This window comes from Carcharhinus amblyrhynchos, chromosome 5 (genome assembly GCF_965287045.1).
Source record: "Carcharhinus amblyrhynchos chromosome 5, sCarAmb.v2.hapA, whole genome shotgun sequence".
Lineage (NCBI taxonomy): Eukaryota > Metazoa > Chordata > Chondrichthyes > Carcharhiniformes > Carcharhinidae > Carcharhinus > Carcharhinus amblyrhynchos.
Window position 1 is genome coordinate 67,053,114 of NC_137328.1, and position 13,160 is coordinate 67,066,273.

Here is a 13,160-nt window from a genome sequence, read left to right on the forward strand (position 1 = left end):
AAGCAATTTATGTTAATTCTTTATGTTAATATTGTTCTTCCTGGAGTGCATTTTAAAAAATGTTTGCTAATGACAATTTCTGAAAAGTAACAATATTCATTCCTAGTAGCTGGAATGCCTTGTCTGTTCTTATGAACACCCACACCTCTTCATTGCTTCAGATTTTTCTGCTGTCAACAATTTAATTGATTAATTTCTGAGAAGTTTGGCTAAAGATCTGTTGTAAGTGACACTATCAAGTACTTTAAGGTTCAGTTTTATGTAAAATCATTGTCTTGAAGTCAGTTAGGCTGTCTTATCCTTTTGACAACTTGGATTTTCAGAAAACTATTAGATTTTTCGGTTCTGCCAAAGGTTTTTTCTGCATGTTAGCAATTAGATGCAGTGGCCAGTGTTTAGTCTAATGACTGCCTGTTTCCTAATACTCCTTCAGATTTATGTGCAAGTTTTCCAAGTAAAGATGTTTATTTGCTTGATAGAGACCTCAGTAGTGGTACCTGTGAGGAAAAAAATTGCTTTCATCTTGTGACAGTTCTCTACTTTAAATGTTAATATTACTTAAGTAAATGCATTCAATAACTTCAAAGCCTGGTGATGGAACATTTCAATGGCTAGTTTCCATCACGAAGCAGATATCTTCTAACATCAATTACATACCATTTCTACCACATGTTTGGAATGAATAAATCTTTATTTTTGACCTTGTCTATTGTTTCAAACATCTTGGCTGTTCCCACTGAGATCATGTGTGGTCTTGAAGGAGTGTGCAATCTGGTGCATGTTCAGAGTGTTGTTTTTTGGTTGAAATCGATATTTTTTATTCGTCACATTTACTTCTAACCTCTACCTTTGCTAAACGTAGGATGTTATGAAGTTGTGCCACGCTTGAAGCAGTTGATATTTTGTTGACTTCCAATCATTTTAACATTTTGCGATTTTTCTCAATAGTAAATTACTGTATGTACGATGGCAGTGGCTTGGTCTTGCTGCATCGTCATAGTCATTATTGTCATCAACAGCTTGCTGGATATTTTGAAGGTTTCGACCTGTTACACCATCCAACATTTGTTTAGTTGGTAACTACGTGACATTGATATTTAGCTGTGCATTGATTTCTTGACTTCAATGCTACTTGAGTATTGAAGAGCTAGTTGGATTTATACCTGACACAAAGGAAGATGGTTTTGATGGTTGGAGATCAATTATCTCACTTCCAGATCATAACTGCAGGACTTCCTCAGGGTAGTTCCCTAGGCCGAAACAACTTCAGCTGCTTCATCAATAACTGTCCTTCCATCATAAATTCCCAAGTGGGGCTGTTCACAGATGGATTGCATAATGTTTAGTATCTTGTGTGACACCTGAAATATTGACGGAGTCCATGTTCAATTGCAGTATGAGGTGAAAAACATCTCGGCTTGGGCTGACATGGCAAGTGACATTTGTGTCATGCAAGTGCCTGATAATGAGCCCCTCCAAGAATCTAATCAGCATCCTTGATATTCAATGACATTATCATTATTGAATCTCCCACCACCGTCTGAGGGATTACCATTGACCACTGGACTAGCTGTATAAAGAATGTGGCATAAAGAGCAAATCCGAGGCTGGGAATTCTTGTAACAAGTAACTCATCAACTCATTCCCCAAATCTTGTCTACCATCTACAAGAGTCAAGTCAGGAGTGTGCTGGGATGCTCTTCACATGCCTGGGTGAGTGCAGCTCCAATAACACTCAAGAAGCTTGATACCATCCAGGGCAAAACACCCCACTTGATTGTTCCCCTTCCACAAAGATTCACTCCCTCCACCATTGATGCACAGTGGTGGCAGTGTGTACCATCTAAAACCCTAATTCCCTACCCTTACTGTCCGTAATCTCTGTTTTTGTGAAAAACATGTATGTTTCTTAACTCATACATGTGGTCAATTTTAATAATAGCAGCAAGCTATTGTGGACGTAAATACAGAGGTTTCTTCACGAAAGTCCAATGCAACATCACTCACTTGACACGTGCGCTCGTGCTCACGCACCCACATACTTGAGCAGAAATACAAATAAAGCAAATAGTGCACCTTTAAAAGTCATAAAGCAATATTTTGTAATTCATGTGTTTGGCACACCATAGGAAAAAAAATCATGTATTTTGCAGGCCTTGGTGAAGGATTTTCATTGCTGAAGGAAAGCCTAGTTGGATTCAGTAGCTGGACTTGTGTATCATGATTACTATAGGATTCCCTCAGAGATTTTCAGCAGTTTACCAAACAGATACTTTTAATTGTGGAATAACTTTGGAACTGACTCACTTATGTCTGAAGTACAAATAGACTTCTATTCATATCGTAATAAATATAATTTGCTTCAGGAATATTGTTGGCCAGATTTTGCTGAATGAGTTTTTACAATGAAAGTTTCTATCATGTGACTAAGCAAAATTGCAACATCCTCTACTAGGCCTAAGGGATCTGGATGAACAAGACAAACCAATTCTTCATCCAATTAACTGGTCATCGTGAAGAATTATTTGTGACTAATAGTGTTTGAATCATAAAATACAAATTAGAATAATAAATTGAATGTTAAATCCAATGCAGGAGCTCCAGTCTATTTCAATGGTGAGTCAGTAATAAGTGCAAAGTTCTGCTTATCAATAAAAAAAAACTAGTTGAATAAATTTAGACCCCAGTTGATCATTCAGGAATTATTCATGCATAACAGAACCTGCAAAATAATTAATTGACTGAAAATTTTTTTAATGCATTTTTTAGCGGGAGCAAGAAAATGCAATGGCACGGCTGAAGAAGCAACAACAAGAACTGGAACATATGAGACTGCGATACCTGGCAGCTGAGGAGAAAGAAGTAGTTAAAACAGAACGACAAGAATTAGAGAAGATTAGGAATGAATTGAACAGGTATCAAAGTGTAGAAATACTTAGCAGGATTTAATTAGAGTTTTGTGTTATTTTTAAGTTAAGATAAACATCTAAAGCATCCAATGCAGGTGCATGATAAGAAAAGAGAATCATATTCATGAACATGCACTGAGGACAAGTTTTGTGCTGAATTGTTCAGAAAATGAAATGATAGTATATTCATGCATCTAGTTCATAATGAGTATCTTATATGTGTGCACATGTTTTTGTTGCCTAAAGCTTTGTTGGCAGCTTAGGTTAAACAGTCACAGATCAGAATAAGAGGGGGAACGTACAAATTAAAATCTCAGCAACTGTGAACTGCCAAAGAGAGACCAGTAATCATCAAGGGCCAACGGGCCTGTACTGCGCTGTAATGTAAAAGAAAATGCTAATCCTCATTCATCAATGAGGAGATCCTAGCCTTTTCTTAAATGAAAAGCTGGAATATACAAAATCAGGGCGTTAGCATAATACCATTAAAATTTACATTTTTCTCAAAATAATAATTAAATTTATGCATTTAATTGCCTTGTGCCTGTTAATATCTTATACTAATTTGCATGAAAGCCATAACTGCTTCAAAAAGCTCATTTTGAACTAGATATTTATTCAGAGCAGGGTTAGCTGAAGGTAAAGCTTGTGCAGTGCATACTGTTTCCTTGGATATGTCTGTGACACTTAGAGGCCAAATGATGCATTATTTCTCCTTAAATCTTGAACCATATTTCCACTGCTTTTTAGACAGTGTGTTTGGGAGATAATTGCCTGTCTATATTGATTATGTAACTGCTGTAGTTTTATTTGTTTGAATTATAAATACTTTGTAAACTACAGGAAACATTCCAGCTCAGGGTTGGACATTGATGTATTGCTAAACTTCTTTAAAAGAACACCTTAGGGGTATAATCTAGTTAATAGTGACTTGAATTTTCATGTAGAAATTGCACATATAAGTAGCCAGTTTAAATATTGGCTGTTATCATGCACAGTGTTGAGCAAGATGCGCAAAAACATTTGACAGTGTGGATTTCAAACTACTCCTATATCACTTGAACGAAGAAGATTTGCTTTTCATCTCAATTTGTTGGCAGATAAGGCAAAGGAGAATCCAAAAAGCTTCTGCAAATGCATAAAGGCCAAAAGAGTAACTGGAGAAAGAGTAGAGTCGCTTAAGGATCAACAAAGTCATCTATGTGTGGATTCACAAGAGAGCAGTGAGATCCTAAATGAACATTTCTCATCAGTATTTACCGTTGAGAAAAACATGGATGTTAGGGAACTTGAGGAAATCAATAATGATGTCTTGAGGAGTGTACATATTACAGAGAAAGAGGTGCTGGAAATCTTAAAGCACATCAAGCTAGATTAATTCCCAGGATCTGATGAAGTGTATCCCAGGACATTGTGGGAGGCTAGGGAGGAAATTGCGAGTCCCCTAGCAGAGACATTTGAATCATCAATAGCCACAGGCAGGGTGCCTGAAGATTAGAGAGTGGCAAACAGGAAAAGGGAAAAGCCTGGGAACTACAGGCCGGTAAGCCTCATATCTGTGTTGGGTAAGCTGTTGGAAAGTATTTTGAGAGACAGGATCTATAGGCATTTAGAGACGCAAGGACTGATTAGAGATAGTCAGAATGGCTTTGAATGGAAAATCATGTCTCACAAATTTGATTGAGTTTTTTGAAGGGATAACCAAGAAGGTAGATGAGGGCAGTGCAGTTGGTGATGTCTATGTGGACTTTAGCAAGGCCTTTGACAAGATGTACCGCATGGTTGGTTGTTGCATAAGGTTAAATCTTACGGGATCCAGGGTGAGGTAGCTAAATGGATACAAAATTGGCTTCCTGCCAGAAGCCAGAGGGGGGTTGTTTTTCAAACTGGAGACCTGTGATCAGCGGTGTGCCTTATGGATCAGTGCTGGGTCCACTGTTATTTGTTATTTGTATTAATGATTTGGATAAGAATATAGGAGGTATGGTTATTAAATTTGCAGATGATGCCAAGATTGGTGACATAGTGGACTGTGGAGAAGGTTACCTAGGATTGCAATGGGATCTTGATCAATTGGGCCAGTGGGCTGACGAATGGCAGATGGAGTTTAATTTGGATAAATGTGAGGTGATGCATTTTCGTAGATTGAATCAGGCCAAGACTTATTCACTTAATGGTAGGGCGTTGAGAGTTACAGAACAAAGAGATCTAGGGGTGCAGGTTCATAGCTCCTTAAAAGTGGAATCACAGGTGGACAGAGTGGTGAAGAAGACATTCAGTATGCTTGGTTTCATTGCTCAGAACATTGAATCCAGGAGTTGGGATGTCTTGTTGAAGTTGTATGAGACATTGGTATGGCCATACTTGGAATACTGTGTACAGTTCTGGTCATCATATTACAGAAAGGATATTATTAAACTAGAAAGAGTGCAGAAGCAATTTACTAGGATGCTACCAGAACTTGATGGTTTGAATTATAAGGTGAGGCTGGATAGACTGGGAACTTTTTCTTTGGAGTGAAGAAGGCTGAAGAGTGATTTTATTGAATTCTATAAAATAATGAGGGGCATAGATCAGCCACATTGTCAATATCCTTCCCCAAAATAGGGGAGTCTAAAAGTAGAGGGCGTAGGTTTAAGGTGAGAAGGGAGAGATACAAACGGTTCCAGGCAATTTTTTCACACACAGGGTGGTGAGTGTCTGGCACAAGCTGCTAGAGATAGTAATAGAAGCGGGTACAATTTTGTTTTTTAAAAAGCATTTAGACAGTTAAATGAGTAAGATGTCTATAAAGGAATATGGGCCAAATGCGGGGAATTGGGACGAGCTTAGGGGTTTAAAAAAAAGAGGCTGGCATGCATGGACAAGTTGGGCTGAAGGGCCTGTTTCCATGCTGTAAACCTCTATGACTCTATATAGCAGTGAAGGTACAACCTCCAAGCTCTAAAAAATATGACTCACAGGTGATGGCTGCTTCCCACCTTGTTATTTGGGAATGCAGCTAATAATTCTTTCAGTGCTGAGGCAATGATCAAGAACTGACTGAAGAACAGGAATTGTTCCATATCGCATCGCTGCATAATGTTGTATGATATGATTTTAACCTATGTTGCATCATTGTACCCATCATTCTATTTCACATTCCTGACTATTTCATATTTTATGGAAGCACCTAAGTTTTGTTTGCTTCACAGGAAATACTAATTGGAGCTAAGTTTAGTTCATTTTTGTCATGTGTTTTCAAAGTTCTCTGTTTGTCTTTTACAGGTTAAAGCTGCAAGAAGATAAAAAGGAATCTTCAGATCAGCGGGCTCCTGCCAGTAGGAAGGAAAGTGGTGATCACACTCAACATCCAGATGAGGCCTTGGACAATTATCTTGCTCGGCTCATAGAGGAGAGGGATACTTTGCTAAGGACAGGAGTATACACTCATGAGGATCGGATTATCAGTGAGCTTGACAGACAAATACGTGAAACTATGACAAAGCGAGGTGGTCAGAGATGAGAATGACACTTCAAGAAAATAGTGAAAAACGGGACAACCACCATTTCTAATCTACCCCTTTTTTTTTAACTGATGATCCTTCATTAATAGAAAGTTAGTATACATGTTGTGAATATATCATTTAAACTTTTGATACTGATCTGAATTCACAATTTGACTTTTGTATAACTCTTCAGGTGTTTTTGGAAAATCTTGTCTTAGAATGAATTAGAAATTTTGTTTTATTTATGCAGTAACTTTGACAGATGCAGTTTTTAAATTAGTCTGTAAGTAGCTATTTTTGGAGAGTAAACTTCATTCAAATTCATTAAGCACAAATTTTATGCACTGTTTTCTTTGAAGACACCACTAGGCTGATGAGCTTACAAAATAATGTAGGAAAATGGGCTGCCGAGAACAGAAAAGATAAAAGTGCCTTACTTTACTTTAAAAAGTAACTAAATGGGAAAAAACAATCATTTTTGAAATAATGTCATAGATGACAAACAGCAGATTCCTCCCTTGTATACAGCAATAAATTCACAACCAGGGATTCAAGTATTGCAACTCTAAGGAGCAAATAATTTTATTCTATCATCAATCAGTGTGGTACAGTGGTTAGCACTACTGCCTCACACTGCCAGGGACCTGGGTTCAATTCTAGGTTTGGGTGACTGTGTGGAGTTTGTACATTTTCCCTCTATCTGCATCGATTTCCATGGATGGGATCGTTGTCAGTGCAGGCTCGATGGGCCGACTGGTCTCTTTCTGCACTGTAGGGATTCTATGAATTGAGCTATAAGCACAAGGAACACTGAAATGATTTGAAGGCAACAAAAATTCAATCACTGAATAGTCTTTTTTACATCATTTGACAGAAACTTGGAACACTTGCTGCCTTATCAGTTATATCAAACAATCCTTTATGCCATGTACATTATATGATTCATGTACTCATCTATTTTAGGTTTTAGTTTATTTTTCATCTTTGTGACTTGAAGCACAGAATCCTTTAAAATAAGATTTACTTCCAATGTGAAAGGAAATACTTGACTATTTAAATACATTCATGTCATATGTGAAAATAGTGTACATGTTGCAGTTAAACTAACTAGAAAATTGTCAAATTAATACTTTTGGAATTGGTATCGACCACACTAGAGATAGCAAATCAAAGTCAAATCAAAAATCCAGCTGTCAAAGGCATTGCTTCATGCTCACTATACTTAGCATTTGACAACAGAGAATGCACCATTAGGGGTATTATGTTAACTATTTCACTGCGAAGGTCTTAATAGAATGCTTTTGATCATTTACTTCTTTAAATTGGCCAATATAATTTTATAATGATTTGCCCAACTGATTAAAAAATGAACATGGTGACGGAAAATCACAATTTGAAAAGACTTATCAAAATTTATGTCACATTGGAGTTTTAGTGACTAGATGAGAAAGTTCTTTTATATTAAATTCCTGCTAGCAATTTCAGTATTGGAAAATATAAATTGCATATATTGATAAACATTTACAGCAATACCAACTACTCACTGTAAACCTTGCCCTGACCCCCCGCAGCAGTTAGAAGATCTTGAAGCATATTTTTTGAAAAATATCTGAAGTGTGAACTGTACTGTTATACAGGCCAAATGTTAGACAATGTCTTAAAATTTATACACACAAGTATTCTGGTCATTATTTCGATTCCCCTCAACCTTGAGCCTATGCATTGTAAACAACAGTCAAGTGATAATTTATTCTCTCATGTTCTCTCATTCCCTATTGTCCATTTTAGAAGTTTAGGAGAATGAGAAGTGATTCTGAGAAATCCTTCCCTCCATTTGGGAAACCTAGAATACAGGGGCACAATTTTATAATAAGGGACCGATCATTGAAAACTGAGATGAGAAAGCCCTTCACTTGAGGGTTGTGAATCTTGAAAGTTTCTACCCACGATGGCTATGGGTACTCTTTCATTGAATATATTTAAGGCTGCAGTACAGATTTTGGAGTCCCATGGAATCAAGGGATATAGGGAATGGGTAGAAAATGGAATTGAAGCCCAAGGTCAACCATGATTTTATTGAAGGAGTGGCTCATGGACCATATGGTCGTCTTCTACTATTTATGTTTTTGTGTTAACCAAAAGAAAGTTGCTTGTTATCAGTTTGTTGATTTGACAATATATATTCCAATTAAGATTACATATGCCCAAGAAAGGGTGTTAACAGCAAGAGTTCTGGCAAGGTGCCAGTGAATTGGAAAATTGCAAATTTAACAACCCTCTGTTCAAAACAAAGGAAAAATTTAAAGCAGGCAAATATAGATCAGTTTGCCAAACATTTGTCCTGTGGAAAATGCTAGAATCCATTATTATGAAAGTATTAGCAGGACATTCATAATAAAATCAAGCAGAGAGAACATGGTTTGTGAAAGAGAAATTGGATAGATTTATTAGTTACTTTTGGATGTAACAAGCAGAGAGGTTAAAGCAGAACCATTTGAATTTCCAAATTGCATTTGGTAGGATGCTGCATTAAAGTTACTGCACAAGAGCTCATGGTGTGGCAGGTAACATACTAGAATGATGAGAGGATTGGCTAACTAATAGAAAACAAAATGTTGGACCAGAGGGGTCAGTTTTCGGCTGGGAAACGGTGACTAGTGGAGTGCCACTAGGATCAATGTTGCAACTTCAATTATTTACAAAATGTACAAATGACTTGCATGAAGAGACCAAGCATAATAGAAGGAACATAGGAATTAGGAGAAGTGGGCAATTCAACCCTTCAATCAGATCATGGCTGATTTCTTACTGGTCTCCAATCCACTTCCCTACTACTTCCCCATTTCCCTTTAACCTGTTTTTATTAGAAATATATCCATCTCCTTCTTGAAACCATTTAATAATTCAGACTCCAACATCCTATAGGGAGCAAGTTTCACAAATTTACTACCACCCTCTGCAAGAAGTCATTTCTCATCACAATTTAAATCTACTGCCTCTCAATCTATACCTGTGACCCTCTTGTTCTAGATTGTCACAAGGGAAAACATTTGGTCTATGTTTACTTTATCACTCTCTTTTGATTATTTTATATATCTCAATCAGATCCCCTCCTATTCTTCTTAACTCCAGCAAGAATTGTTTAATCTCACCTCATGTGTCAATCCTTTCATCCCCAGAATCAATCTGGTGAACCTCCTGAACTACCTCCAATGCCACCACATCCTTCCTCAAATAAGGAGACCAAAACTGGACACACTACTCCAGATGTGGTCTCACCAACACCCTATACAATTGCAACAATACTTTACATTCCAGTTCTTTTGCAATAAAAGTTAACATTCCATTTGCCTTTTTAATTTCATGCTGTATCTGCATACCTACTTTCTGCAATTCATGAACGTAGACATCCAGATGTCTCTGCCCAGACACATTTGAATCAGCTTCCCATTTGCTAATGATACAAGTATAGCTGCAAAAATGATTTGTTAGAAGGATAGAGTCTGAAAAAGGATATACATAGGTTAAGTGAATAAGGCAAACATTTGGCAGATGGAGTATAATGCGGCAAATGGTAAGAATAGAAAAGCAAAATATTTAAAGAGATTACAGAGACTGTACAGAGGGATCTGTGTATCCTTGTACATTAAATACAAAATGTTAACGGTAATTAGGAAGACAAAAGGAATCCTGGCTTTTATTGTGAGGGAGAGTAGCATATAAAGGTAGAAAGATCTTGCCACAACCGTACAGGGTGTTGGTGAGACTACAACTGGAGTGCTGCCTACAATTGTGATGCCCTTATTTAAGATAGAAAATACTTACGTTGGTTGAAGTTTAGAGAAGGTTCATTACATTGATTCCAGTGATGAAAGGATTGCCTTATGAGGAAATGTTGGGACGATTCATGTTTCAAAAGTAAAGTTGAACTTATTGAAATATATGAATCTGTGGGGATTGGCACTACGGACGTGGATGTTCACTGCAAAAGGTATTGTAAAATGGGGGGCAGAGTCTCAGAATAATTGTTCACTCATTTAAGATGGAAATTAGGAGGAGTTCCTTTCAAAAGATATGAATTTTCAGACTGCTGAACCCCAGACAGTTGTGGAGGCTGTGTCATTGAATGTATTTAAGGCTGAATTGGAAAGAATCTTGGACGGTGGCGGTGGGGGGGGTCAAAAGTTCTGGAGAACCGGTGGGAAATTGGGCTTGAGGCCATGATCTTATTGCGTGGCAGAGCAAGCTTCAAGGAGTTCAATTACGTTCTGACCTTAATCTTAGAACAGCAGTAGTGAATCGCAGACAGATAGGAAGTAGTGCACGGGAAGTTTAAAATTTATACCTGTGTGCCCCTCCCATTCCATATATGAAAGCATTTGTGATACAAAATGTTAACTAAGATTTCTTGCATTGAAAAGGAAAGTGCACATTGACAGAATATGTAAGTAATCAGTATGCTTCACAAGAAATGAACCTATTTGAGAAATTTCCTTGGAATAAATGATGGATTTGAAATTCTGTAACTAAACAACAGAGGGAGCTGCTTCTTCAAAAAAAAGTAGATTGCACCTTTCAGGATTTCCCTGTTATTCATGATTTTGTGTGTACCATTGTCCTTGAAACTTGACACTATTTAACATTATGGATCAAAACTTCAATTACAAATCTTCAGTGCAAGTTTTGTGTTTTCTTTGAATTTGTTTTATAAATGAGTGGTTTGAATAAAATTTTATTTTGCAAAACATCAATTAAACTATCAAATATACTCTGATTTAGCAGTATCTTTGCAATAATTGATTCATAATCTTTTAATCCTTAACCACAAATTCAGGGCATACCAGATAACAGTTGACAGTATCTACGCTGGAGTGAAGAATCTGTTGGCAAGTCAAGGATGAATAAAGTATATTTGAAAACCACATCCTAGAATAATAATTTTCAGGTGACAGTAGATCCCTGATTGATCCTTAGCATTGAAAGATTGAGTTATGAAAAAAACCTAAGGCAGCTGGAGTTTTATGCCTTGAAATGAGGGTCCTGAAAGGAAACTTTTATTGATGTGCAAGCAGTCCTCCACTTCACAACTTTCATATAATGATGAAAAGAACTTATGACATTTATAAATTCAACTTTCCAATATCAGTTTCAACTTTACGATGCCAATACCTTCATACATGTACATTTAGATTCTGCACTATCCATCTGTATGATTTGACAGGTCGAATTGTCTTTATTAGGTTGAAAAAAGTGTTTTGCTTGGTTTTTTTTTGACATGTCATTATTTTAATGCATTTATACACTTACATTGTATTTAATATGTGGTCAGACTCCCAGAAGTTCAAGATTAAACAAGCAATTGACAGTGATCGATGGTTTCATTATACCTGATGTGGGTATGCTGGCGTTGGACTGGCGTAAACACAGTAAAAAGTCTGACAACACCAGGTTTTAGTCCAACCGATTTATTTGATAATACTCACAAGCTTTCGAGGTTTCCCTCTTCGTCAGGTGAATGGAGAGTTCTGGCCTCAGACAGAGCATATAAAGCACAGACAGTTTAGAGATTACTGATTAGAATGCAAATCCTTACACCTAACCTGCTGTTCAAGACCTGAAGTGGCTGACAATCACAGTCAGCCACTTCAGGTCTTGAACAGCAGGTTAGGTGTAAGGATTTGCATTCTAATCAGTAATCTCTAAACTGTCTGTGCTTTATATGCTCTGTCTGAGGCCAGAACTCTCCATTCACCTGACGAAGAGGGAAACCTCGAAAGCTTGTGAGTATTATCAAATAAATCGGTTGGCCTAAAACCTGGTGTTGTCAGACTTTTTACTTCATTATACCTGCCACATTGAAGAACTTGTGTTAAAGTGTACGAGCGTCGACATCGCCTCAGCAACTGGATAGGGCATGAGTTGGGAGCATTTAACATGAGTATCTCCGGCCTTTGTTTTAAAGTTTACTTTTTAGTGGTCAAATTCCCCTCCAACTCAATTTTCAAGTTTGCTGATGACACCACAATAGTGGGTTGGATCTTTCAATGACGAGACAGAGTACAGGAAAGAGAGAATATTGTGCGATGACAATAATCTCTCAATGTCTACAAAATGAAGGAAATTGTCATCAACTTCAGGAAGCATAGTGGAGAACATACCCCTGTTATCAATGGGGATGAAGTAGAAATGGTCGAAAGTTTCAAGTTTTTAGGTATTCAGATCACCAACAACCCCATGCTGACACTATAATTAAGAAAGCCCACTTTCTCAAAAGACTAAAGAAAGTTGTCATGTCAGCTATGACTCTCACCAACTTTTACAGATGCACCGTAGAAAGCGTTCTTTCTGGTTGTCTCATAGCTTGGTAAGGCTCCTGCTCTTTCCAAGACTGCAAGAAACTACAAAAACCCAATGTACCTCAATCCATCACGCACACCAGCTTCCCATCCATTGACTCTGCAGTTCCTGCTGCCTCAGAAAATCAGCCAGCATACTTAAGGACATTCTTTCTTCTATCTACTTCCATCGGGAGAAAGATAGAAAAGTCTGAGGTCACGTACTAACTGACATGAGAACAGCTTCCTGCTGTCATCAGACTTTTGAATGGACCTATCCCACACTAAGTTGATCTTTCTCTACATCCTAGCTATGACTGTAACACTACATTCTGCGCACTCTCCTCTATAAACGGTATGCTTTGTATAGCGTTCAAGAAATGATACTTTTCACTATAGGAATAGTGTCAAATAAAATCAAGAAACAA

General features: G+C 37.4%; 1 protein-coding gene across 1 annotated transcript in view; it reads left to right on the forward strand.

Annotated features, from left to right (window-relative positions):
• The window catches only part of cep120 (centrosomal protein 120), a 76,092-nt gene extending 64,927 nt beyond the window's left edge, over positions 1 to 11,165 (forward strand). The window contains exons 20-21 of the mRNA XM_080188950.1: positions 2,770 to 2,915; positions 6,177 to 11,165. Of these exons, the coding sequence (XP_080045076.1) occupies positions 2,770 to 2,915; positions 6,177 to 6,414 (384 nt within the window). The 3' untranslated portion in view covers positions 6,415 to 11,165. The remainder of the gene's footprint in view (positions 1 to 2,769; positions 2,916 to 6,176) is intronic.
• The last annotated feature ends 1,995 nt before the right edge of the window (positions 11,166 to 13,160 follow it).